The 20,530-nt window shown below is 35.0% G+C and overlaps 6 protein-coding genes across 6 annotated transcripts; 3 read left to right on the top strand and 3 right to left on the bottom strand.

Annotated features, from left to right (window-relative positions):
- The first annotated feature begins 3,703 nt into the window (after positions 1–3,703).
- Positions 3,704–6,911, top strand: LOC18013830 (protein MAIN-LIKE 2). The gene is made up of 6 exons (XM_006418473.2): positions 3,704–3,896; positions 4,235–4,340; positions 4,524–5,168; positions 5,265–5,432; positions 5,530–5,922; positions 6,000–6,911. The coding sequence occupies exons 2-6, from the start codon at positions 4,251–4,253 to the stop codon at positions 6,723–6,725; spliced, it is 2,022 nt and encodes a 673-aa protein (XP_006418536.1). The 5' UTR covers positions 3,704–3,896; positions 4,235–4,250; the 3' UTR covers positions 6,726–6,911.
- Positions 6,912–8,422: 1,511 nt separating this feature from the next.
- LOC18013953 (WRKY transcription factor 1) lies at positions 8,423–11,393 on the top strand. The gene is made up of 5 exons (XM_006418471.2): positions 8,423–8,632; positions 9,338–10,024; positions 10,095–10,275; positions 10,346–10,501; positions 10,582–11,393. The coding sequence occupies exons 2-5, from the start codon at positions 9,442–9,444 to the stop codon at positions 11,066–11,068; spliced, it is 1,407 nt and encodes a 468-aa protein (XP_006418534.1). The 5' UTR covers positions 8,423–8,632; positions 9,338–9,441; the 3' UTR covers positions 11,069–11,393.
- Positions 11,338–13,542, bottom strand: LOC18013829 (scarecrow-like protein 21). The gene is made up of 2 exons (XM_006418472.2): positions 13,407–13,542; positions 11,338–12,873 (listed from the first exon to the last, which is right to left on the bottom strand). Exon 2 carries the CDS (start codon positions 12,703–12,705, stop codon positions 11,437–11,439), a length of 1,269 nt encoding a protein of 422 aa, XP_006418535.1. The 5' UTR covers positions 12,706–12,873; positions 13,407–13,542; the 3' UTR covers positions 11,338–11,436.
- Positions 13,255–14,940, top strand: LOC18013828 (transmembrane protein 256 homolog). The gene is made up of 5 exons (XM_006418468.2): positions 13,255–13,697; positions 13,763–13,833; positions 13,942–14,022; positions 14,116–14,159; positions 14,641–14,940. Exons 1-5 carry the CDS (start codon positions 13,607–13,609, stop codon positions 14,738–14,740), a joined length of 387 nt encoding a protein of 128 aa, XP_006418531.1. The 5' UTR covers positions 13,255–13,606; the 3' UTR covers positions 14,741–14,940.
- LOC18013827 (glucan endo-1,3-beta-glucosidase 1) lies at positions 14,930–15,657 on the bottom strand. The gene is made up of 3 exons (XM_006418467.2): positions 15,504–15,657; positions 15,176–15,427; positions 14,930–15,051 (listed from the first exon to the last, which is right to left on the bottom strand). Exons 1-3 carry the CDS (start codon positions 15,574–15,576, stop codon positions 15,017–15,019), a joined length of 360 nt encoding a protein of 119 aa, XP_006418530.2. The 5' UTR covers positions 15,577–15,657; the 3' UTR covers positions 14,930–15,016.
- Positions 15,658–18,255: 2,598 nt separating this feature from the next.
- Positions 18,256–18,967, bottom strand: LOC18013975 (glucan endo-1,3-beta-glucosidase 4). Its single transcript, XM_006418466.2, has 3 exons — positions 18,792–18,967; positions 18,455–18,706; positions 18,256–18,378 (listed from the first exon to the last, which is right to left on the bottom strand). The coding sequence occupies exons 1-3, from the start codon at positions 18,844–18,846 to the stop codon at positions 18,344–18,346; spliced, it is 342 nt and encodes a 113-aa protein (XP_006418529.2). The 5' UTR covers positions 18,847–18,967; the 3' UTR covers positions 18,256–18,343.
- Positions 18,968–20,530: the final 1,563 nt, after the last annotated feature.

Here is a 20,530-nt window from a genome sequence, read left to right as displayed (position 1 = left end):
CATCAAATGGTTGGGAGATTCACCATCTTCATGTCAAAACGAGGTTTCTTCATAGCGAGTTGAAGGAAACTGTTTATGTCACTCAACCGAGGGATTTGAAGTGAAAGGATGCGAAGACAAAGTTTACAAGTTGAACCAAACACTGTACGGCTTAAGGCAAGCACCCAGAGATTGGAATACAAGCTTAATCAGATTCTCAAAGAACTTCAATTTAAGAAATGTTCAAAAGAACCATCGGTTTATCGAAGAGTAATAAGCGGAAGCCTTATTCTACTTGCATTATACGTGGACGACTTGTTTATCACAGGAACAGACACAAAAGTCATTCATGGGTTCAAGAAAGAAATGGCCTCAAAATTTGAAATGAGCAATCTCGGTAAATTGACTTATTACCTTTGGATCGAGGTATATCAGCACGAAGGAGGCATCACTTTAAACCAAAGGCGATATGCTCAGAAGATATTAAAAAAAGCAGGAATGAGAAGCTGCAATTTGGCTCATATACCAATGGATCCAGGATTAAAGTTGTCTAAAGCTGAAGAAGAAAAGGATGTCGATGCAACAAGTTTTAGAAAGAATGTAGGATGCCTTCGCTATCTACTACACACGAGACCAGACTTTTGCTACTGTGTAGGCGTACTCAGCCGATACATGCAGCATCCGAAAGAGTCTCATGGAGCAGCAATGAAGTACTGTTTGAGGTATTTACAAGGTACTGTTTCGTTTGGACTCACCTTCAAACGATCGAAGCTGAAGATACCAAAGTTGATCGGATACAGCGATAGTTCACACAATGTAGACCCTGATGATGGCAAGAGTACAACATGTCACATTTTCTATCTTGGTGAAAGTCCGATCACCTGGTGTTCTCAGAAGCAAGAGACCGTAGCACTATCTCCTTGTGAGGCCGAATTCATGGCTGGAACAGAGGCAGCAAGACAAGCAATTTGGCTACAAGATTTGCTTGGTGAGATTACAGGTTCGTCAAGTGAGAAAGTCCTCATCAGGATTGACAGTCAGTCTGCTATTGCCATCACAAGAAATCCAATGTTTCATGGACGCAGCAAGCATATTCACACAAGGTATCATTTCATTAGGGAATGTGTTGAGAATGGACAGATAGAGGTAGAACATATTCCAGGCAATGAACAAAAAGCTGATATCTTGACAAAGGCATTGGGAAGGATAAAGTTCAAAGAGATGAGAGATCTTATTGGAGTCGAAGATGTGTTCAAAAATTAACTTCAAGCTTAAAGGAAAGAATGTTGACATTAAGCTTTAAGTTAACTTATTTAGGAAGTTTTTAGAGTTGAATATTTCCTAGAGTTGAATATTTTCTAGAGTAATTAGGAAATACTTAGGAGTTATCTAAGAAAAAAAGAAAAGTACTAAATCCATTAGGTTAAGGATTTATCTCTAAAGTTTTTTTTTTTTTTGAAAAAATGTTAAATTATATTCCAAAAAAAAAACTGTATTCTTTACATAATCTTTTTGTTAAGAAAGAAAAGCAAGAATTATTGTCGCTATGCTAAAAAACAGAGCATTAAGAACTTCAGAAGCTATTTTTAGTGCCGGGTATCAAACCATCTCTCTAAACCCTCTTCATAGGTGCGATCTCCTGCAATACGTAATGAGCTCAGCCGGTTCCTCATCATTTGATCTAGTGTCTTGATAATACTCCGTGGTGGATTCGAAGTATCACCATGTCTTCTACTATTACGTTCTTTCCAAACCCAGGTGAGAGTGATCTGAAAACAATAGCGAACAAGAAACAGAGTCATCTTGTCCAGAGTGTTTGATAAGAGGAGGTTTGTTATCTCTAAAGTTTATATATAAAGAGATGCAAAAGTGTTGCATAACTTATGAGACTTGTGAGAGTTTTAGTTTTTGAGTCAGTTTTCTAAAGCTAATAAAAGAGAATTATTCTTTTAATCTGAATTCTTACAATCTTTAAAGTTCTTTGCAATTGCATGTGCATTTTCAGTTGGATGAACTGGTATGGTCAAACCATACCATTTACCATTTGTATTCTCTCTACTCACCAAATATATCAGTTTGCAATCGCATATATGTAGGTATGATGTGAAAATTTAGTAAGTGATATGGTCAAAGTCAAACCATTAATTTGGTGAGTAATAGAGAGAATAAAAATGGATAACCAATTTCCTTAAGTTGATTCGGTATCAGGTTTAACATAGATTACATAGAAACTCTATTAGATAACGATTTCATGTTTCACAATTAGAATTAAAATAAAAATCAATATCTTTAAAATATTTTAGAAACTCGTTTCATTTTTATCTTGAAATAAAAATTTATTGATAAACAGTAAAGTACACACAAATGTTTAAATCACTAAATTTATTTCCATTTTTTATCAAAAATAAATTTAGTAAGTTTGACATTTGTGCGTTATAATTTTTATTGTTTACCAAAAAACGTTTTGCTTACAAAGATAGTCCGAATAATACATATAATGCTGGAAATAAATAATTTCATTCAATAAATGAGATTATTTCAAGAAGATTTGACTCGATAATATTTCTATCAACGATATAGAGTTAGAAGGAAATTGTTTTAATAAAATTGATATAAATTTTGACTTTGAATCTTTATTATTAGCTAAGTTATAAAAAATTTATGCATTGTATTTGTGTAGTTTCACTTTTTATTAAAATTTTTTCTTTTATATCATGTGATGTTTAGTTTTTATTTTGCACGTATATATAACTATTTCAACAGGTATCCGCTTCTTAAATTTTTAGAATCACTGTTTCCGTGTATCTGCTTATGACTCGCTGCAATCTAAGGTATAACTAAAAGAATTATATTACCTTCAAATAAGTCAGTATCACATTTTTTTTTTATCTCTTTGTTTATTTTGCAATATATGATTTTGTGAGATTAGAAGGTGTAGTAGAATTTTAGATATTAAGGTGTTGATTGGTTCATTCGCTATCACCCGCAAATGCTATATTTGCAGTTGGTAGCAGTTAGTGGCGTTTTATAACAATCACATCGTTTCATACCGCTGTGTATCGTTTTGTATCACTGAAATCCAAAAGCTGTTTCCCGCAAGTATTTTCGGTTGCGGACGGTAGCAGGTTGATAAAAAAAACCACAATAGAAAAAATAATCACGTTCGGAAAATTTATGAAACTCTAACTCTATTGTATCGTCACATATATATATATATATATATAAACCCTAACCATATTGCCTCATATATATATTATTAATTTTTGAATAATTAATCAGTATTTATTTGTATTTTTTATTAATTAATTTAAATTAGTAATTTTGATATTTAGCATAATAATATAGTTTTTTGTATTTTTTATAATTATATATTATGTTTATATTGGTAACGTTATATTTTTGCTATTCCCTGGTTAATCAATCAAAAATGTTCCGTAAACGGATTCGTTTTTAGTAATTAAACCAATCGTACAAAATTTTTAATAACATTTAAAACCATAATCGTTTACTTCCGTAAATTTCTGCATTTACAACTGTAACTACTGCGTTGCAACTACTCAGGTCCTAACTGACCCGTGACGAATCAGTTCAGTAAAGCATTTCAGTTTTAATTTCTGGGCCGATAGTGTGGCCCATTTGTCAACGCTAGATTTTTTGTTTTGTTCTCTTAAAAGGGGAAAATTAAAACTGTGAAAAAAAAAAAAAAAAGGAAAAAGAGAGAAGAGGGGCATTATCCCTTACGACGAGGAAGCCGTCGTTTTGAGGGTTTTTATTTCTTCGCACCGTTCGTATTACTATTCCCTGTGATCTCTTCTTCAAAGTGCTTTTTCTTGTCTCCGCTCTTTTTTTTTAATCTTAGTCCGTCGTCGTTTTGAATCATTCAAAGTTCGTCGTCTCTGTTCCGCGCTGTTTTTCTGGTTAGTCTCCCTTCTCCGGCGTCGTTTCGTCCTTAACGTTTATCTCTGATTCCTCATATCGTTTCTCTCCTTTGCGTTTCTTTAATCATAATCAAAATCAAAGTTTTCTCTTTTATATGTATATACAATGGAATTCGAGGCGCTTCACAACTTTTGCTTGTTTTAATGAGGCTGAAAGATTGGAATTTTTTTTAGGGTTTTCGATTTGTTGAATGGGACCAATTAATTTGCTGCATTTCAATGGGAAAATTCATCTGGGCATATGTTTTTTTCATCGAAATCTTAGTTTTTTCTCCTGGTAAAGTTTGGATTTTCATTTTGTATTTTGTTTGAATCAGGTGAGTGTTGACACTGATGGACGCATTAACGAATCCTGGTCCACTTAAGGACATTGTACTTTATGATCAAGAGAAACATGTCTCCTCTGCTGTTTGGGATGGCCAGGTTTAACATCCTCTCTATGTATCTTGATAAGATCACTTACAACCGCTTTAATGGAAACTGTGACTAAGATTGGATGGTTTTTGCTCCAAGGAATTGAAGTCATTGATATTGTTTTGTTTAGTATTGTTGTTCTTATTTTCTCTTTGCTGGTTATAGACTAATTTTTTGGAAACAAACTGTTAGGAGCGAGGGGCTTTGAGGTGTCATGAGCACACGTCGAAGTTGAGTGAGTGGAAGCTTAGTTCAAAGCAGATTGAATTGGTGGAGAGAGCCGGTTTCGGGTATTTGAGACGTATCCCTGCCATTAGTCTCGATAACCCTCTGATCTCTGCGTTGGTCGAGCGATGGAGGAGAGAGACCAACACCTTCCACTTCACTATTGGGGAAATGACTGTGACTCTTGAGGACATTGCCCTGTTATTAGGGTTGGGGATTGATGGTAAACCTGTGATTGGAGTAACTTATACGACTTGTTCTGCGGTGTGTGAGAGGTACTTAGGTTTGGCTCCGGATTCCAATTACGCTAGTGGTGGGATGGTGAAGCTTAGCTGGTTGAAAGAAAATTTCTCTGACTGTCGTGAAGACGCGTCTTTTGAAAAAGTTGAGCGCTATACACGGGCTTACCTCTTGTACTTAGTAGGGAGTACCATCTTCTCTACTACAACTGGAAACAAGGTGCCTGTTATGTATCTTCCGCTGTTTGAGGATTTTGATGATGCTGGAACATTTGCGTGGGGAGCAGCTGCTTTGGCTTTCTTGTATAGAGCACTTGGGAATGCTTCTGTTAAATCCCAAAGCACTATATGTGGTTGCTTGACGCTGTTACAGGTGCTTTTTGTTCCCAATATTGTTAATGCATAAGGAATTTTTATATAAGTTTCAGCAGTTAGTAATCTTATTTCCTTTTTCTTTTGTCTTGTGTAGTGTTGGAGTTACTATCACTTAAACATTGGCCGGCCAAAGCTGAACCGTGAACCAGTCCATGATCATTTCCCATTTGTGCTTAGGTGGAAGGGGAAGCAGAATGGTCCAACAGCAAACCGTGATGTGGTCTTTTACCGGAAAGCGTTGGACGTCTTGAAGCCATGTGATGTAAGCTTGTTGATCTTTCATATTCACTAGCTACTCTTCTTTGTGTATACTTCTTTTGATCTCAAGTCGTTGTTGATATACTTTCCTTGACATTTAGGTGGAATGGCTGCCGTATGAGAATATGGATGGTAGATACATACCCGAACATATTAGAAACTCTCTGCAGTTGGGTAGATCGAGAACAATGCTGATATCTTTTGACAAGGCGGAGAGACACCTGCCTGATCGCTGTCTCAAACAGTTTGGCTTGTTTCAAGGCATCCCTGAAGATGTGCAAAGGTGGGTAAGAAAGTCCAGGGGAGTTGATGGAGGTGTTGACCTGTCTGTTAAAATGGAAGCAGAGCTAAGCGAGTGGGAAATGCGGTGGGACAACATTGTTCCTGATGATGTTCTTGGTGTTGATGAAGCAGACTACATGAGGTGGTATTCAGGAATCACACGCAAGATTGTAGGAAGGCCCATCTCTCTCTCAAGCGAGTTTCAAAGAACGGTAATAGCTAAGAACTAGTTTCTTGATAGTTTTTTTTTAGGTATGATCTTTATACTTTACCCTTTTTGTTATTGCAGATTTTAAATGTGAGGGATATATTGGAATTGGCTGAGAATTTTCCAACACATGATTTGGATCTTGAAAGAGGCAACATGGTTTCAAGAATTATCAGCCTTGCGCAAGATTGCTTGAGAGATCAAGTCGGAGTAACGTCTGCTGGAACAGAAAACCAGCAGCAGATAGAACTTGGGAAAAGGATGCGAGGTAAAGAGAGGGTGAGAAGGAAAGGGATGGGAAAGAGAAGGAAAGGTATTGATCCAATGGAAGACTATGGAGGTAGTGAAGATGAATCTCAGTTTGGTCCTGTGGTTGAGGTTGGTCAGTTGCATTTACCACTTAGCCATGCAAATTCGGTGTACGATGGAACACACTTGTACGATCCTGTCACCAAAGTTGATGACATGGAGCTTTGTGACAACATCCCTCAATTGCCAGAAGCTCATGACATTTTGCTGGAGGATACAAACAAGTGTGTTGAGGACAATAAGCTACACGAGGAGATTGGTACAAGCAATGTCATGAACTGTGGGGAGGGCCTCGAGGAGGAACTTCATGAGGGCTATGATGTGAAGAAAGAAGATAAAGATTCGAAGGTTGAGGACGATGATGCAGCAAAGGGGATTAGTGATGTGAATGGTGAAGAAAACGGAAACAGAGAGGAAGAAGATGGAACAGAGATGGGAGAAAATGTTGCAGGGTCGTCTTCTCTTGAAAGAAGAGAAGAGAACACTTTGGTGGCTTGATAAAGAATGGCTACAGAGGAAGTTAAGTTAGTTGTTCTGTTTCTTGTTTTTTGTTTATTTTCGTTTAACTTCTTGTTCCGCATTTTCTAAAGAACTGTCTTTTTTAAAAAAGTATGTTAAATTTTTCTGTAGAAGAGGTTACAGAAGATTGGTAGAGGAAGTATGAAACAGCAGTTTTTTAAGTAATGGTAATAACCATAGACGGTAATGCTAGAGACCTCGGAAAGTTTCACCATAGCCGAAAAATATGCAGTTAAAGAGAAACAAAATGCTAGTTTTTGTTTCCACTTCTCTCTTTCTTCTCATCTAATTTTGTTAAGAGTCTCGTAGCAGTCATTAAAAATTCCCATTTGTTCTTTTGTGAATATTTGAATAATTAACCTTGTTACCTAAATTCGAAAATATTTGGATCGATGGTGGTTCAACAAATTGACCTTCAAAACTGCTCTTTTAATAATTTTTCTTACAAAAGCACTTAAAGTCCTAAATAAAAGTAGAGCCAAAAGGAGGCCCAGTTGTGTAAGAATCGATGCTTTGTCTTTGTTCCTTGGAGTATGTGGTTTGATTTATATTTGCAAAAATACGATCCCTCTATTTTTTATATACTTCCACTTCGTGACCTATTTACCAATAAAGGAAAATTCCCAAAAAAAGAAAAACGATACAGTAGCATTAGAGAGTTGAAGTAGTTACCTCCAAGTAAAAATTTAACTCAACTACAATATATCTATTTACAAGTACCAATTAAAACGATGCTTCTTGTTACAAGTTTTTGCTAAAGGTTTAACATTTTAGGTATTGATTATACAGTATTTATGGAAGTTTGTAGTTGTTGGTGTTTGATTACAATCACATACATTGTTTTGTACTATTTGGAACCATTTAAATACAAACAAACCCGTTTCCAACGGTTATATTTGATAGTATAAATTATTCATTAACGTTTAAAATTACAATCTTTACAGTTATAAATTTCTATACTCATATTTATATCTAACATCTGCTATATTTAAAACAGTTTAACATTTAAGTAGAACGAACATAGAAATTTGTATTCATTGATACATTAAAATTAAAAATTTAAATAGAAATATATTAAAATATTTTACTTTATCAAAAGTGTCCGTTTCTTATATTAGAATCGAAAACTTTTGAAAATTAGTATATTTTATCGATGTTTTTAAAAAAAAAATTAAAACGTGTTGAAATATTTTGCTTTTTAAGAAGTTTGCGTGTTTACAACTAAAAAATTTTTAGAAACTAATTTAGTAAAATAGTCAAGATGTTGGATATATTATAATTAAATTAATTTGAATGAGATTTGCTCTAAATTATCTCACTTTTAAAACAATCAAACCTACTAAATACTTTACTTTCCTAGGATATACATATATTTACAAAATCCGATCCCTATATTTTTTACATACTCCAACTTTGTAACCCTCTCATGAGGCCACCAGGCAAAAACAACACTAAATGAGACACACGAGATTATTATGCACTGGGTTCTGTGGGTCCCAGTCCATACTTTATTTGTCGGCTTGCCGTTTGTGAGTGGGAGAATATATGTCATCTCAACGTATCATCAACCGCAGATATAACTCCGTCCACATTTGCTTCCATACGCCGCGTCGCACCAAATAATATCCTCTCCTTCCCACTTCTCTCTTCTCTCTCTTTTTTCTAAGCTTCTTTTTCTTCTTCTTCCTCCTTAGTCCTTCTAAGTCCAACCAATCTGATTTTTGGACACGACCTTTTGTCTTCTTTCTTCTCTCTCTCTCTGTTGATTTTAGTGTTAACCCAATTTTGAGGTTGTTCGATTCCGATCTACGGATTTTTGTACTTGAGAAGCTTTTTCAGTTTTGTGTAATTTGGTCGGATGATGATCTTCTCGATGCTTGCGCTAGGTAAAATTCTCATTTTTTTTTCTTTTAAATTGTTTTAAATTTTCTTTAATTCAGAGCTTAGTAATTAAATTAAATTAAATGCTTGATTTCCGTGCGTATCTAGACGCTGGGTCGTCTCTGAATCCGTAAAAAATGGAACTAATTTGCCGACTTTTTATAATTTCGTTTAGGATTAATTAGCAAATGCTTTTTGGGGGAAAAAGGTATTTTTATTTATTTATTTCACACTGGGTAGTTCTTGTTCATCATGTTTGCTACTATTAGAATCTGGACTCGATTGTTTGATGTGTAATTTTTTTTCTCTACTTATTTTTGATGCTTAAAGAAAATCGATAATTCTCAATTAGAGACACTATGTGAGATAAAACGTAGATCATAAGGGATACAAGCTTGATAAATCATTTGTTGTTTGTTTAGTAAATACATGAGTCTCCAAAAGTAGACTTTAAGGGTTTGACTCTCAAGACCAGTTTGGTTAATGTAGTTGGGTCTAAATCTTGTGTTGTTCGACCATAGGACAATCAATTTTAAGGCTTTAAGAAGAACGTAATAATCCTCCTAGTTTACATATTATGCTCGCAAAAGATCCTCTTAAATGATTGTTATGCAACATTTTGTTCCTATTGTTGTTCGTCTGGAGTTTGGAATTTTGATACACTGAAAATTTTTTTTTGTTTATTTGATTGCTCATGTTGCTCCTTTCAGGATTTGGAAACTAAATGGACTTTGGCGTAAAGCTCGATTTTTTCCGTTTTTGAATTCAGTTGAATTTCTTCTTCTGCTGCTGGTTAGACGTTGTGTTGGTCTCTATGGCTGAGGTGGGAAAAGTTTTGGCTAGTGACATGGAACTAGCCAATTCAAGCGAGACTAAACCAGCTGATGTTGTTGCCACTGATAAAATGGAGGCTGCACCGGTTTCTACAACTGAAACCGTTGTTGAAAGCTCTGAAACTGAGCAATCTTCAGGCGAGATTCCAGAATCTACAGACTGCAAGAAGCTACTAGAACTTGTTCCTGATACTACCGCGGCTTCACAGTCAGAAGTAGATGTTGCTTCGGAGAAAGCGCCAAAGATTCCTGAGAGTAGTACCGTCTTGTCTTTGCAGTCTGGTTCAGAAGGGAGTAGCCCTTTTATCAGGGAGAAAGTTATGGAAGACGGATACAACTGGAGGAAATATGGACAGAAACTCGTTAAAGGGAATGAATTTGTGAGGAGCTATTACAGGTGCACGCACCCAAACTGCAAAGCCAAGAAGCAATTGGAACGGTCTCCAGGTGGACAAATCGTGGACACTGTTTACTTTGGCGAGCATGATCATCCAAAGCCTCTTGGCGGTGCTGTCCCTATCAATCAAGATAAACGAAGCGATGTCATCACAACTGCCAGTAAAGGTAAGAATAGTGATCACATATTTCTATTTATATGAAACTTCCTTTGGTGCTTATGGTATCATGTTTGTAGAGAAATCATCTGGACCCAGTGTTCAGACATATAGCCAAAGCCAAACCGAACCACCTAAGATCCATGGAGGCTTGCATGTTTCTGTTATTCCATCGGCCGATGATGTGAAAGTATTACAAACTAGCAGGACAAAGGGTGACAACGTTCACAAGGATAGTACTAGTCCTGCCTCAAAGAGAAGGTACTGATGATTCAATATTTCACCAATGGTGTTCTTTGTTTTGCTTCTTATGTTTATGTCACTAAATCAGGAAGAAAGGAGGGAACATGGAGCACATTCCAATGGAGAGGTCAAACAATGAATCACGTAATGTGGTTCAGACTCAGACTCTGTTTGATATTGTGAATGATGGGTACCGATGGCGTAAATATGGTCAGAAATCAGTGAAAGGGAGCCCATATCCAAGGTAGTGATAGATTATTTTAAAACTTAGAATTACATTTTTCTCTGCTCACGTTGTTTCTCTGTTTGATGATTCTGCGTTAGGAGCTACTATCGATGTTCAAGCTCTGGATGCCCGGTCAAGAAACACGTAGAGAGGTCATCTCATGACACAAAGTTGCTTATAACGACGTACGAGGGAAAACACGACCATGATATGCCACCAGGAAGGATTGTTACTCATAATAATACGCTGGACTCTGAAGTTGATGACAAGGAACTGAGTCCTAAAGACACAGAAGCAAACAAAACTCCACAGAGCTCAGCTCTTCAAACCATTACAAAAGACCAGCACGTTGTGGATTACTCAAGAAAGAAAGCTAAGACTAATGGCTTTGAGAAAAGTCTTGATCAAGGTCCAGTCTTGGATGCAAAGCCAAAGGAGCAAATAAAAGAAAGATCAGAGGTAACTAAAGACCAAGCAGCCAATCACAAAAAGTCAGATGATAAAACCACTGCTTGTCATGAGAATACGGCAAGAACTCTGGAGAGTCAGGAACAGAAACCCAAAGCAGAGTCTGGTCAAAGCTAAGCATTTGACGTGTATCCTGTGGTGAATTATATACGGCTGTTTAACATAGATTAGTACAGGCGATATGATTATAGGCTGTACAGTTTGCTGTTCAGGCGGACCCAGATTAGAATAGTGTTTAATGGAATAGTATGCTTACCACCTTTATGTCGCCTGCGTATTAGCCATTTCCATTTGGTTCAAATAAGAGATACAGGCAGTGATGGTAACACAACAAGAGTCTTTCTTTGTTGATGGAGCCTGTGTAATAGTTGTAGTTTGGGGATGTATATGATTTGATCAACCTTATTAATGGTATTGAAACAAGACCATCTATTACTTCCAATATTCTGTCTTCTGCATTACATTATTGGAGAACAGTAATTCTTTTACTTCCATGCACAAGATGAGACCAAGATTCTGTCCATCCAACCAAGGTATAGAGCACCATCTCTTTCTTCAATCTCATACCCGTTGCTGTAATCTTTCAAGAGGGCTCTAATGGTGGCTGAAACGATTGAGCTCAATGGGTATGGCTCAAAACCTGCCATGGAAAACCTTGACTTCCATTTCCCGAGAAGCTCGTGCCTTTCGATCCTCTCAGCTCCTTCACAAGCTATGATGTTGACAACATCCCTTGCCAGGCAGTGCTGCTCGACGTTGATCCTTTCCTTGTGATTTCTCGGGAGCATCACGTCGATAGATTCAAACATTGCCGTGTAATAACTTAATGTCTCAAGGAACCTAGGAAGGAAAGGGGAAGTGTTTGTGTTACATTCTTGTTCCACGAGAGTGACCACTTTAGGTGATAAACTCTTCACCATCCTCAGCAACCGGTCCCTGTGGTTTTCCATGCTTACACTCTCATCTGGCAAGTGGTGCAGCATGTAAGCAAAGTTTATTCCAAGTGCTTCGCCTTTTCGGACATCAAGATTTTCCACTTCCACTTCCCAACTCGACCTTGAAACCGCATTAAACTTGAATGGGACATGAAACTTCTTGGCGAGTTTATCTAGTCTTTTTCTGACTGTAACCAAGTTGGATCCATCACCAATACCGGTAATTCGAATATTTGGAGCCCCACCAGGCCTAGCTGCAAAAGCCTGGATAAGTGCAACCCACTGGCTCCCTTGTCCAATCTGGAAATCAATAATGTGAATTTTCTCCTCTTCTTTCATTGCTTCTGCAATAGCTCCATTCGCTGACATGTACCCAAACTTGAAATACGGGCAAACCTCATGCAGAACGTACACATAAGATAAGAACTCATAACTATCCGGTTCTCTGGATTGGAGAGACTTGTATATCGAACTACCAGTGGCAGAAAGCCTAGCCACAAGCCCTTCTAACATGTAAGCTCCCAGTCTCTGGATCGGCTCACCAGATATTGAAACCATGCCGCGTAACTCACCCATACACCATCGTGCCATTAAAAGGTTATCCTCAGAAACAGCTTTAGCACAAGCAGCCAGTACCCATTTTAAGTCTCCCCTTGAGATTGCCTCCACTATCAACAACAAATCATCTGCATCTTCTGGCCACATGGAGAATTCATGACAGATAACATCATTGATACTCTCAGATATCTCTGGCAGTGGCTGCAACATTAACGTTTCGACTTCTCTCAGATTGTGTCTGAAGCCTCTTACATCGTCCATCACAAGCGAGTAACTCAAAGGAAAGTTATTGGTATTATTAGGAGCACGGTGTTGATAGATGGAGACACTGATAGTGGATGGTGATCTACTAAAAAGTTCATGAAAAACCTCGACAAGATAAGCTGCTTCCTTCTATATACTCTTGGGGATGCAGCTTGTTCTCCAAACCTTAACAAGAAGGTAAGTAAGACATGTTTAGAAGATATGTTTTAACTCTTGAGCTTGCACAATGGGAAACTTTGAGCATATACACAGAACAAAGCTATATCCCTACAAGCACGAGACAATCATATAAAGCTGCACACATGTAGAAACTGATGTCAAATTGAAAAAAAATCATATACATGGAGATCAAAACTCTAACAGGGACTCTGGTATCACTGAAATCAACCCTTGTCTATGAATTTACATCAACTATGTACTACTTCCACAATAAACAAGACATAAGAGTTCCAATAAATTTTCCAACCATACAATCCTCTAAGCAATATTATTTTGACAACTTCTCTTCAGAGCGTATTGTAAACCTCTAGATAGAGGGAGAGAGCAATCATATACAATTTTTTAACTGCGTCAAAAATTTCAAAATTGTAAGCAAAGAAGAAAAAGTTTCAAGCTTTGTGGAGTAGAAGAAGAAGAAGAGCATTAGAATCCTCCAAAAAAGAAAACAGAGATTAGATTTTTTTGGGGAAGATACCAACCTCGTGTAGGCTGAGAATTGATTAACAACAGATTTGATTCTGCAAGGGAGATATAGAGAGATCTACACAAAGCTCGCAGTTGAAGCAAAAGGAAAGAATCTTTTAGTGGCTGTAAAGAAGAAAATCAGCAACGCTTAATACGACGCCGTTTTTGTGAGGGTAAACCAAATAAGACCCGATCTCTCGACATTCCTGGTCAAATGGGAAACTGTGTCAGAAGCAACCTAAGAGAGTTCAGAGGAAGACGATCGATGGATCCTAGGATATGGCACAAAGTCGCCGCCGTTTCGGGTAAGAAGAAAGGTCTCTGATTTGATTGTTGTAAGGAAGGTAGAGACTGATTATGTCTACTGTAGGTATGGCTGCTCTTGGTTTGGGAACTTATGGGGCTCATGTCTTTAAGCCAGAGAACCCTTCTTACAAACAGGTCAAAGATTCTGAATTTGGTTGCTTTTTTACAATTAGCTATCTTAGTTTTTCATTTTTTGTTGGATTTAGTTTGGATTTGTCTTAAAAAAAAGTTATGATCTTTCAGGTGTGGCAAACGGCTTCTCTTTACCATTTGGTACACACTGCTGCTCTTGTTTCTGCTCCTAGCACCAAATATCCAAACATTGTAACTTACTCTTCTTTCCTCTATTTCTCCCATTTTCTGTCCTTTGCTAGTTGATGGCTATGTTCATACTATACGTATATTTTTCTTGCACAGTTTGGTGGCTTGTTGACTGCTGGGATTGTAGCATTTTCGGGCACGTAAGTTGTTACTTTTCCATATATCGGATTAACAGCTCGGCATTGTTCTTAAAATTGCAATTTGACTCTTGTATGGATGTGTTGGTAGAGCTTTTGTGCTAAATGTTGTTGCATCATGTTTACTTGATTGATTCTAGTCTCTGGCACCAGTGATACTTGACACAATTCCTCTTGGCTAGTGAATTAAATTTTGAGATGTTATCTATTTCAACATGCTACCAGTACCAACTCTGAACCAGTTTGATAAGCATAGGTCTCTCTATATCTGAGCAACTGAGCTAATGATTGGTCAGAGTCCATGCTTTTTATGAGATAGTTTGCCCGTTATGATCTTCATTTTTCATTTTAAAGAATAATAGTATTGTTTCTTTGTGAAGTAGTTATACTTCAGATTGCTTACTGATTAACTCCAGTCTAACTTTTGGTTTAGTGGTCTATTTCTGGGTTATGTGAAAAGTTTCATGTTCATCGAATGTTGTAGGTGTTACATGGTAGCACTGCGTGAGGACAGGAAGTTTTCTACCTTGGCACCATTCGGAGGCTTTGCGTTCATCGCTGCATGGGCAACTCTACTTTTCTAAACAATTTCAAATCATCTGTACGGACAAATTGTGGTCATGCTTGTCCTACCATGAACTCACGGTTTTGCTCCTAAGAGATTGTTAATAAAGTGTAAATGACCAGATTATGTACGCTTCTTCCTTTAGTTGTTCAATTTGTTGCTCAAGAGAATATGTAAATGACCAGATTGATATAATCTTATTACACTACATCTTATCAATGTCCTACATTAGTACATATGCTGTTTCATTAGCTGCAGAAAGTGCTTTTATTGCATCTTGGTTCTTTCCTTAGAATCAGGGGATATACTCAAAGTGGCAAGAACCGTGACCTATCATCAAATCACAAGATAATCAGTGAGACAGTGATGGTTCAAGATCTCAATCGTTGAAAGAGTTTAGCTAACTTAAAACACAACAGGGTTTAGACTTTAGAATTTAGATAAAGTTGCTTACTAGGGTCAGTTAGGGTGATCAGCGCAGCGCTGTGGAAGTAACAAGAACCGCCTTTGCGTTTGTAATGCTGGTAATAAGAATTGAAGACAACAGAGGCATGGTCCTTGACAGTGTTGGGCAAGAAGCAAGGCTGGCTAGGATGAATCAGACTACAGTCTGCTCCGCCTTGTTGACAAGCCCAGTCTAAGGCTGCTTGCAACACCTTTTCTGGTATCTGTGGATCGGCTACACACCATACCCCTGTCGCCGCTTCTGCTTATGAAAAGAAGATACATATATATATGTGTGAGATTGTTTATGCGAGATGACGTTACAGTAATGTTTTTACCTGAATCTTGAGGAAACGTTACTGATATCAAAAACAGAGAAATTGTTGTCTTAATCAGGAAAGTTTTCATCATCTTGTCAAGAGGCAAGTTGGGAGGTTTGAGAGCCTAAAGATGGTGCTAGTTGCATATCTTATAGTTAGACAATCTCTGTTTAGGACTAACTTATAGGATCTTGCATTGATATGTAATTCTTAGAATAAAAATGCCAAAATCTTTAGGTAAATAATTATTATTGAGAAATTCTCTAATTAATTTCCCTCAATTGGGATGCAATCTGATGGGATCACAAATATTTAACCTTTTTAGATTTGAAGACACTATAAACTTGTTGTCATTTGCCACTTGATAGGCTCATACAATTTTTATTTCTCATCTTTGATATCTTGGCAACAAATTTCTTTGATTTATATTTAGCCAATATAAAATTTCTTTGATTTATATTTAGCCAAAATAAAATTATGGTAACATTTCGAATAAATGATTAAAGTTTTATATTTTACTCTATAAAGTTGGAGGCGTTTAACATGACTATGACACATGAAATTCATCAGAAGATTGTGATACGTGCATTTTGTTAATTTTGGATCGTGACATATGTCATTCTATTAATCGAATTTTTTCTACTTTTGCTTATTTATTTATTTTTTTAGTAGGGAAAATTGCTTTTATAATGTTAATTGAATTAGTATTTGTCTCCATAATATTTTCTATATAAAATTTGTCTTTCTAATGTTTTATTTAAATTTAATCTAATTATACCTTTTAATTACAAATTAATAAAAAATTTAATAATGTTTTATTAATTAAAAAATAAGTAGAAAAGATTTTCTACTAAAGCATAAAAAAAACTTCTCCGATACTTTTTCTTCACTGTGTCTCCATCTTTTTTTCCAATTACAGTCACCGAAAAAACAATTTCCGGTAAGTAAAAACTTCTTTGTTCTTCCTCCTCTTCCGTCTGGTCGTATTCTTCACTTTTATTGCAGTATTCTCATTCAATTTTGATTCTAGGGTTTACAAATTCTCAATTGATTTGGGGGTTTCATTGCTTTACAGTGGTGGAGAGCCTACAGTATCAATCAAATCACTCGGTAGATAACTAAACTCAGCTTTGTGATCGACTACTCCATAGTCTTCTAGAACCATCGTTTCTAACTCTACGAGAGTCGTATTTGATTGAACAGCAACTAACCTAGCTCGTTTTTCTGCATCAGCCACAAAAATCTACTTCTTATCTGTCCCTGTTTTCCATGAACCACAAGTCACATAGATATGTAGCATGTTTAAAGCAGAAGATATGTAAATTTAGAAAAAATCTGCTTGATCAATGTGAAAGAAGAAGAAGAAAACGATGAGAGCCAAAAAAAAAGAAAAAAAAAACGTCAAAAACTGATTAAAAAAAGGTGGAAAAATTTAAAAAAACAGGTTTTCAAAATTTTTTAGATCTGGGAGTTAACTAATTTTCTTAGATTTTTTTCAAATTTTGGTAGAAGATGTATTCTACGTTAATGTAGAATAAAGTCAATAGGTAGAAAAACCCGTTCTACAATAACGTAGAACCTGGTCTAATAGGTAGAAGATGTATTCTACCAACATGTAGAATATAGTCTATCCAGTAGAATTTGTAATCTACCAATCGGTAGAATATATAAAGATCTATAGAAAACAACTTCTACAGGCTGATAGATTCTACGTGGACGTAAAACATAGAACATGCATTCTACCAAGCGTAGGACGAATTTAAAAAAAAAAAAATTTCCATAAATGATATCCGAAAATATTTTAATTTCTTTTTAGGTATTTTCGAAATTTGTAAAATATAGTTTTCAATTTATTTTTAATTATAACTGCCATAACTGATTTAAAAAATTAACTATGTCAAAAAGTGACAAAAAATAGAAAACATTAAGAGGATAAATGTTAATTCAATTGACATTATAAAGCAATTCTCCCTTTTTAGAAAGACAATAACAAAAAACAAAAGTTTAAAATTGCTTTTTGAAAACAATGTGTTTTGTTATGCGATGTGTAATTCAAAGGTTTAGCCAAAAGATGTTACCGACACACACATTTTGTATCAGATTAAGATCAAATACGGAGAAAAAAATAACAAATTTCATGATTCGGGTAAAAGTTATCTATGAAAAATACCGTTAAAATTATTTTTTTGTATATCTTTTTACTATATAGCACATATATTTGCTTATGCAATAATTTATTTTCTAAAAGTTTTATATGTCATTGTAATCTCAATTTGAATTTGTTTGCCATGAAAAAGATGAAAAAGAAATTTGAGTTTTTAAAATAGAAACTATAAAATCAAAAGCATGTAAATTATAAAATAAACTTTATATAAGATATATATATATATATATATCAATTTTAGATTCTCTTAATTTTACAAAACATAACTTCTGAAAAACTAACGCATAATTTAGAATATAGTTATACGGTATAACTTAATTATACTAATCATAAGTACGTGGACTATCAATTTCAGAATTTACATATTTAATTTTTTATTTGATAATCTAGTAACTAAATAAACACAAAAAAATATCTAGATTGTGAATAAGTTGATTATAAGTAAGTCTACCAAGATTTGTCATTAAATAAATTCAGAAAATAAAAATTGAAACATCATGTCTTATACATTTCAAGCGGCACAATGACTACGCTATTATAACCTTGCTAGTAAATACTATAAACGATTGAAGATAAATTTTGTCTAATCACTACGAGGCATGAGAGCTTCGAATCACTAAGGATGTCTTTTCTCGCCCTTCCGAATGAAACCATATTCATCTGGTTTCATTTCATATTGGCCCTTTCCTTTAAATCAGGGGATATACTCATAATGGCAAGAACCGCGACCTGCCAAATCATGAGATAATCTGACATTGATGGTTTAAGATCTCGATTATTAAAGAGCTTAGAGAAAGTTACTTACTAGGGTCGCGGTCGGTGATCATCGCAGCCCTATTGAAGTAACAAAAACCGCCCTTGTGCTTATAATTCTGGTAATAAATATTGAAGACAAAAGAGGCATGGTCCTTGATCGTGTTGGGCAAGAAGCAAGGGTTGTTAGGCTTAATCTTACTACAGTCTGCTCCGCCGTGTTGACAAGCCGATTCTAAGGCTGCTTGTAGCACATCATCTGGTGCCTCTTTATTGGCTACACACCATTGTTTGATCTCTGCATCTGTTTTTGTTTTTTTATGAAACAAGATACATATATATGTGTGAGAAATGTGTTTATGCGAGTGGATGTTATAGTAATGTTTTACCTGAAAATGTTACTGATATGAAAAGTAGAGTAATTGTTATCAAGAGAGTTTTCATCTTCCCAAAGAGTCAAGTTGGGAGGCTTCAGAGCTTAAAGATGGTGCTAAGTTGAGTAAATATAAAGGTTCAAAAAAAAAAAAAGTTGAGTAAATATAATTTAGTGCTTAGTAGACAATCTCTGTTTTATAAAGAACTATACACGATCTTATATTTTGTTTTTGTTTTTGTTTTTTTGTCAACTATACATGATCTTGTATTGATGAGTAATTCGCCTCAATTGGGATGCAATCCTATAAACTATTACCATATTTAACCTATTTTCTTAAACACTATAAACTCATAGGCTCATACCTTTTTTTGTTTTTGGAAATTAGGCTCATACATTTGTATCTACCACTACTTTAGGATAAAAATTTTAAATAAATAAACTAAAAAAAACTTAGGAAGATTTGTAAATTTTTTTACCTTAACTATATGTTTGTGAATATAAATCTTTTGACGTTTAAGCTAAATTATGACTAAACTAATTGTTAGTAAATATTTTAAATATCAATTCTATTTTTAAAGATTTATTACAATAAAGGATTGGATGCATAATTCAAGACTCAAAATGGGTTAATTGGATATGTTATTGGTCCTAAACTGAAATTCATTTCGAGATGGATGAACTTGAAATATCATCATCTCAAACAGGAGAATTAAAAAATCCAATATCAAAAGTAGTAGAATATCCTGAAGATTATATTCACAATTAAAATGGATTTTATAGATAATTTGTAAAATAGATACAGAAGATCGAAAAATCAACAATGGTGAAATTTAGTTTTCATGTTTTGGTATGAAACAGCTAAGGAATGATATTGCTTGAAATGAATTATCATTAAAAATTATGGATTCTCGTATAAATGATTTTAAACATGAAGTTCAAAACATAATTCATTTATTTAATTTTCAGGCATACAATTGATATAAGAGAAAATCTTAATTCTAGCTGAAAATGCTCCAATAAGAATATATGTCCCTGAAAGACAATTTATCAATAAAGAGTCTGTCACGTAAAAAATGTGATAGGCTATTTTGGTTTCAAAGAAATCCTCAAAAAGAAAAAAAGCAAATATATATAATAGATGATGAATCTCCTGAAGAGACCATTGATATGGCTAATTAGTAAAATCAGATACCTAAATGATATCATTGGTAATGATAAATAGATCTCGATTAACCATGTTAATATGGGAAAAAGGTGGAATCAAAGACAAAATAATTGTCAATAATAATAAGATAGCGTGCGATATGATTAACACAACTGAAGATTATAAATCTACCTACGAGGAGTGTAGAAAGAGAAAATATTGGCCAAAAAGTGAAAATAGGCAATAAAGTCTATAATAAGTTCATATGAAAAATGAGAAAATTTTGAACTAGTAGTCCAACCATTAAAAGGTAATATCAAATATGGCAATACATGAGCAACTTGAATTGCGAAGAAAATAATCTCTGAAAGATTTAATCCCTAGAAGATTAATGATATCAAAAATATGTTCTTCGGAACTCAATGCGATAAATATATCATTCAAGGTAACATTGATTTGAGATTATCTTTTAATTTATTACAAAATCTCAAAGTTGGTTTTTGTAGGTATCCTTATTGAATATCTGATCTCGAAAGATCCCAGCAAGATCTAACATATAGAAAAGTTTATATTTAAGCATTTCTAAAGAAAGTGATGTTTGATCCTCC

The sequence above is a fragment of the Eutrema salsugineum genome, unplaced genomic scaffold (genome assembly GCF_000478725.1).
Source record: "Eutrema salsugineum unplaced genomic scaffold, Eutsalg1_0 scaffold_4, whole genome shotgun sequence".
Taxonomy (NCBI): Eukaryota; Viridiplantae; Streptophyta; class Magnoliopsida; order Brassicales; family Brassicaceae; genus Eutrema; species Eutrema salsugineum.
This window is presented reverse-complemented; position numbering and strand designations above follow the sequence as displayed.

Excerpts from the sequence above, each read along its gene's own strand:
- LOC18013830 (XM_006418473.2), top strand. The coding sequence starts at position 4,251 with ATGGACGCATTAACGAATCCTGGTCCACTTAAGGACATTGTACTTTAT. Across the intron at positions 5,433-5,529 it reads ACGTCTTGAAGCCATGTGAT|GTGGAATGGCTGCCGTATGA; the intron begins GTAAGCTTGTTG and ends CTTGACATTTAG. Across the intron at positions 5,923-5,999 it reads CAAGCGAGTTTCAAAGAACG|ATTTTAAATGTGAGGGATAT; the intron begins GTAATAGCTAAG and ends TTGTTATTGCAG.
- LOC18013953 (XM_006418471.2), top strand. The coding sequence starts at position 9,442 with ATGGCTGAGGTGGGAAAAGTTTTGGCTAGTGACATGGAACTAGCCAAT. Across the intron at positions 10,276-10,345 it reads AGTCCTGCCTCAAAGAGAAG|GAAGAAAGGAGGGAACATGG; the intron begins GTACTGATGATT and ends TCACTAAATCAG. Across the intron at positions 10,502-10,581 it reads AAAGGGAGCCCATATCCAAG|GAGCTACTATCGATGTTCAA; the intron begins GTAGTGATAGAT and ends ATTCTGCGTTAG.
- LOC18013829 (XM_006418472.2), bottom strand. The coding sequence starts at position 12,705 with ATGGACGATGTAAGAGGCTTCAGACACAATCTGAGAGAAGTCGAAACG.
- LOC18013828 (XM_006418468.2), top strand. The coding sequence starts at position 13,607 with ATGGGAAACTGTGTCAGAAGCAACCTAAGAGAGTTCAGAGGAAGACGA. Across the intron at positions 14,023-14,115 it reads GCACCAAATATCCAAACATT|TTTGGTGGCTTGTTGACTGC; the intron begins GTAACTTACTCT and ends TTTCTTGCACAG. Across the intron at positions 14,160-14,640 it reads ATTGTAGCATTTTCGGGCAC|GTGTTACATGGTAGCACTGC; the intron begins GTAAGTTGTTAC and ends CGAATGTTGTAG.
- LOC18013827 (XM_006418467.2), bottom strand. The coding sequence starts at position 15,576 with ATGATGAAAACTTTCCTGATTAAGACAACAATTTCTCTGTTTTTGATA. Across the intron at positions 15,428-15,503 it reads AACGTTTCCTCAAGATTCAG|AAGCGGCGACAGGGGTATGG; the intron begins GTAAAAACATTA and ends TTTCATAAGCAG. Across the intron at positions 15,052-15,175 it reads GATCACCCTAACTGACCCTA|GTCACGGTTCTTGCCACTTT; the intron begins GTAAGCAACTTT and ends ATTTGATGATAG.
- LOC18013975 (XM_006418466.2), bottom strand. The coding sequence starts at position 18,846 with ATGAAAACTCTCTTGATAACAATTACTCTACTTTTCATATCAGTAACA. Across the intron at positions 18,707-18,791 it reads CATATCAGTAACATTTTCAG|ATGCAGAGATCAAACAATGG; the intron begins GTAAAACATTAC and ends AAACAAAAACAG. Across the intron at positions 18,379-18,454 it reads GATCACCGACCGCGACCCTA|GTCGCGGTTCTTGCCATTAT; the intron begins GTAAGTAACTTT and ends ATGATTTGGCAG.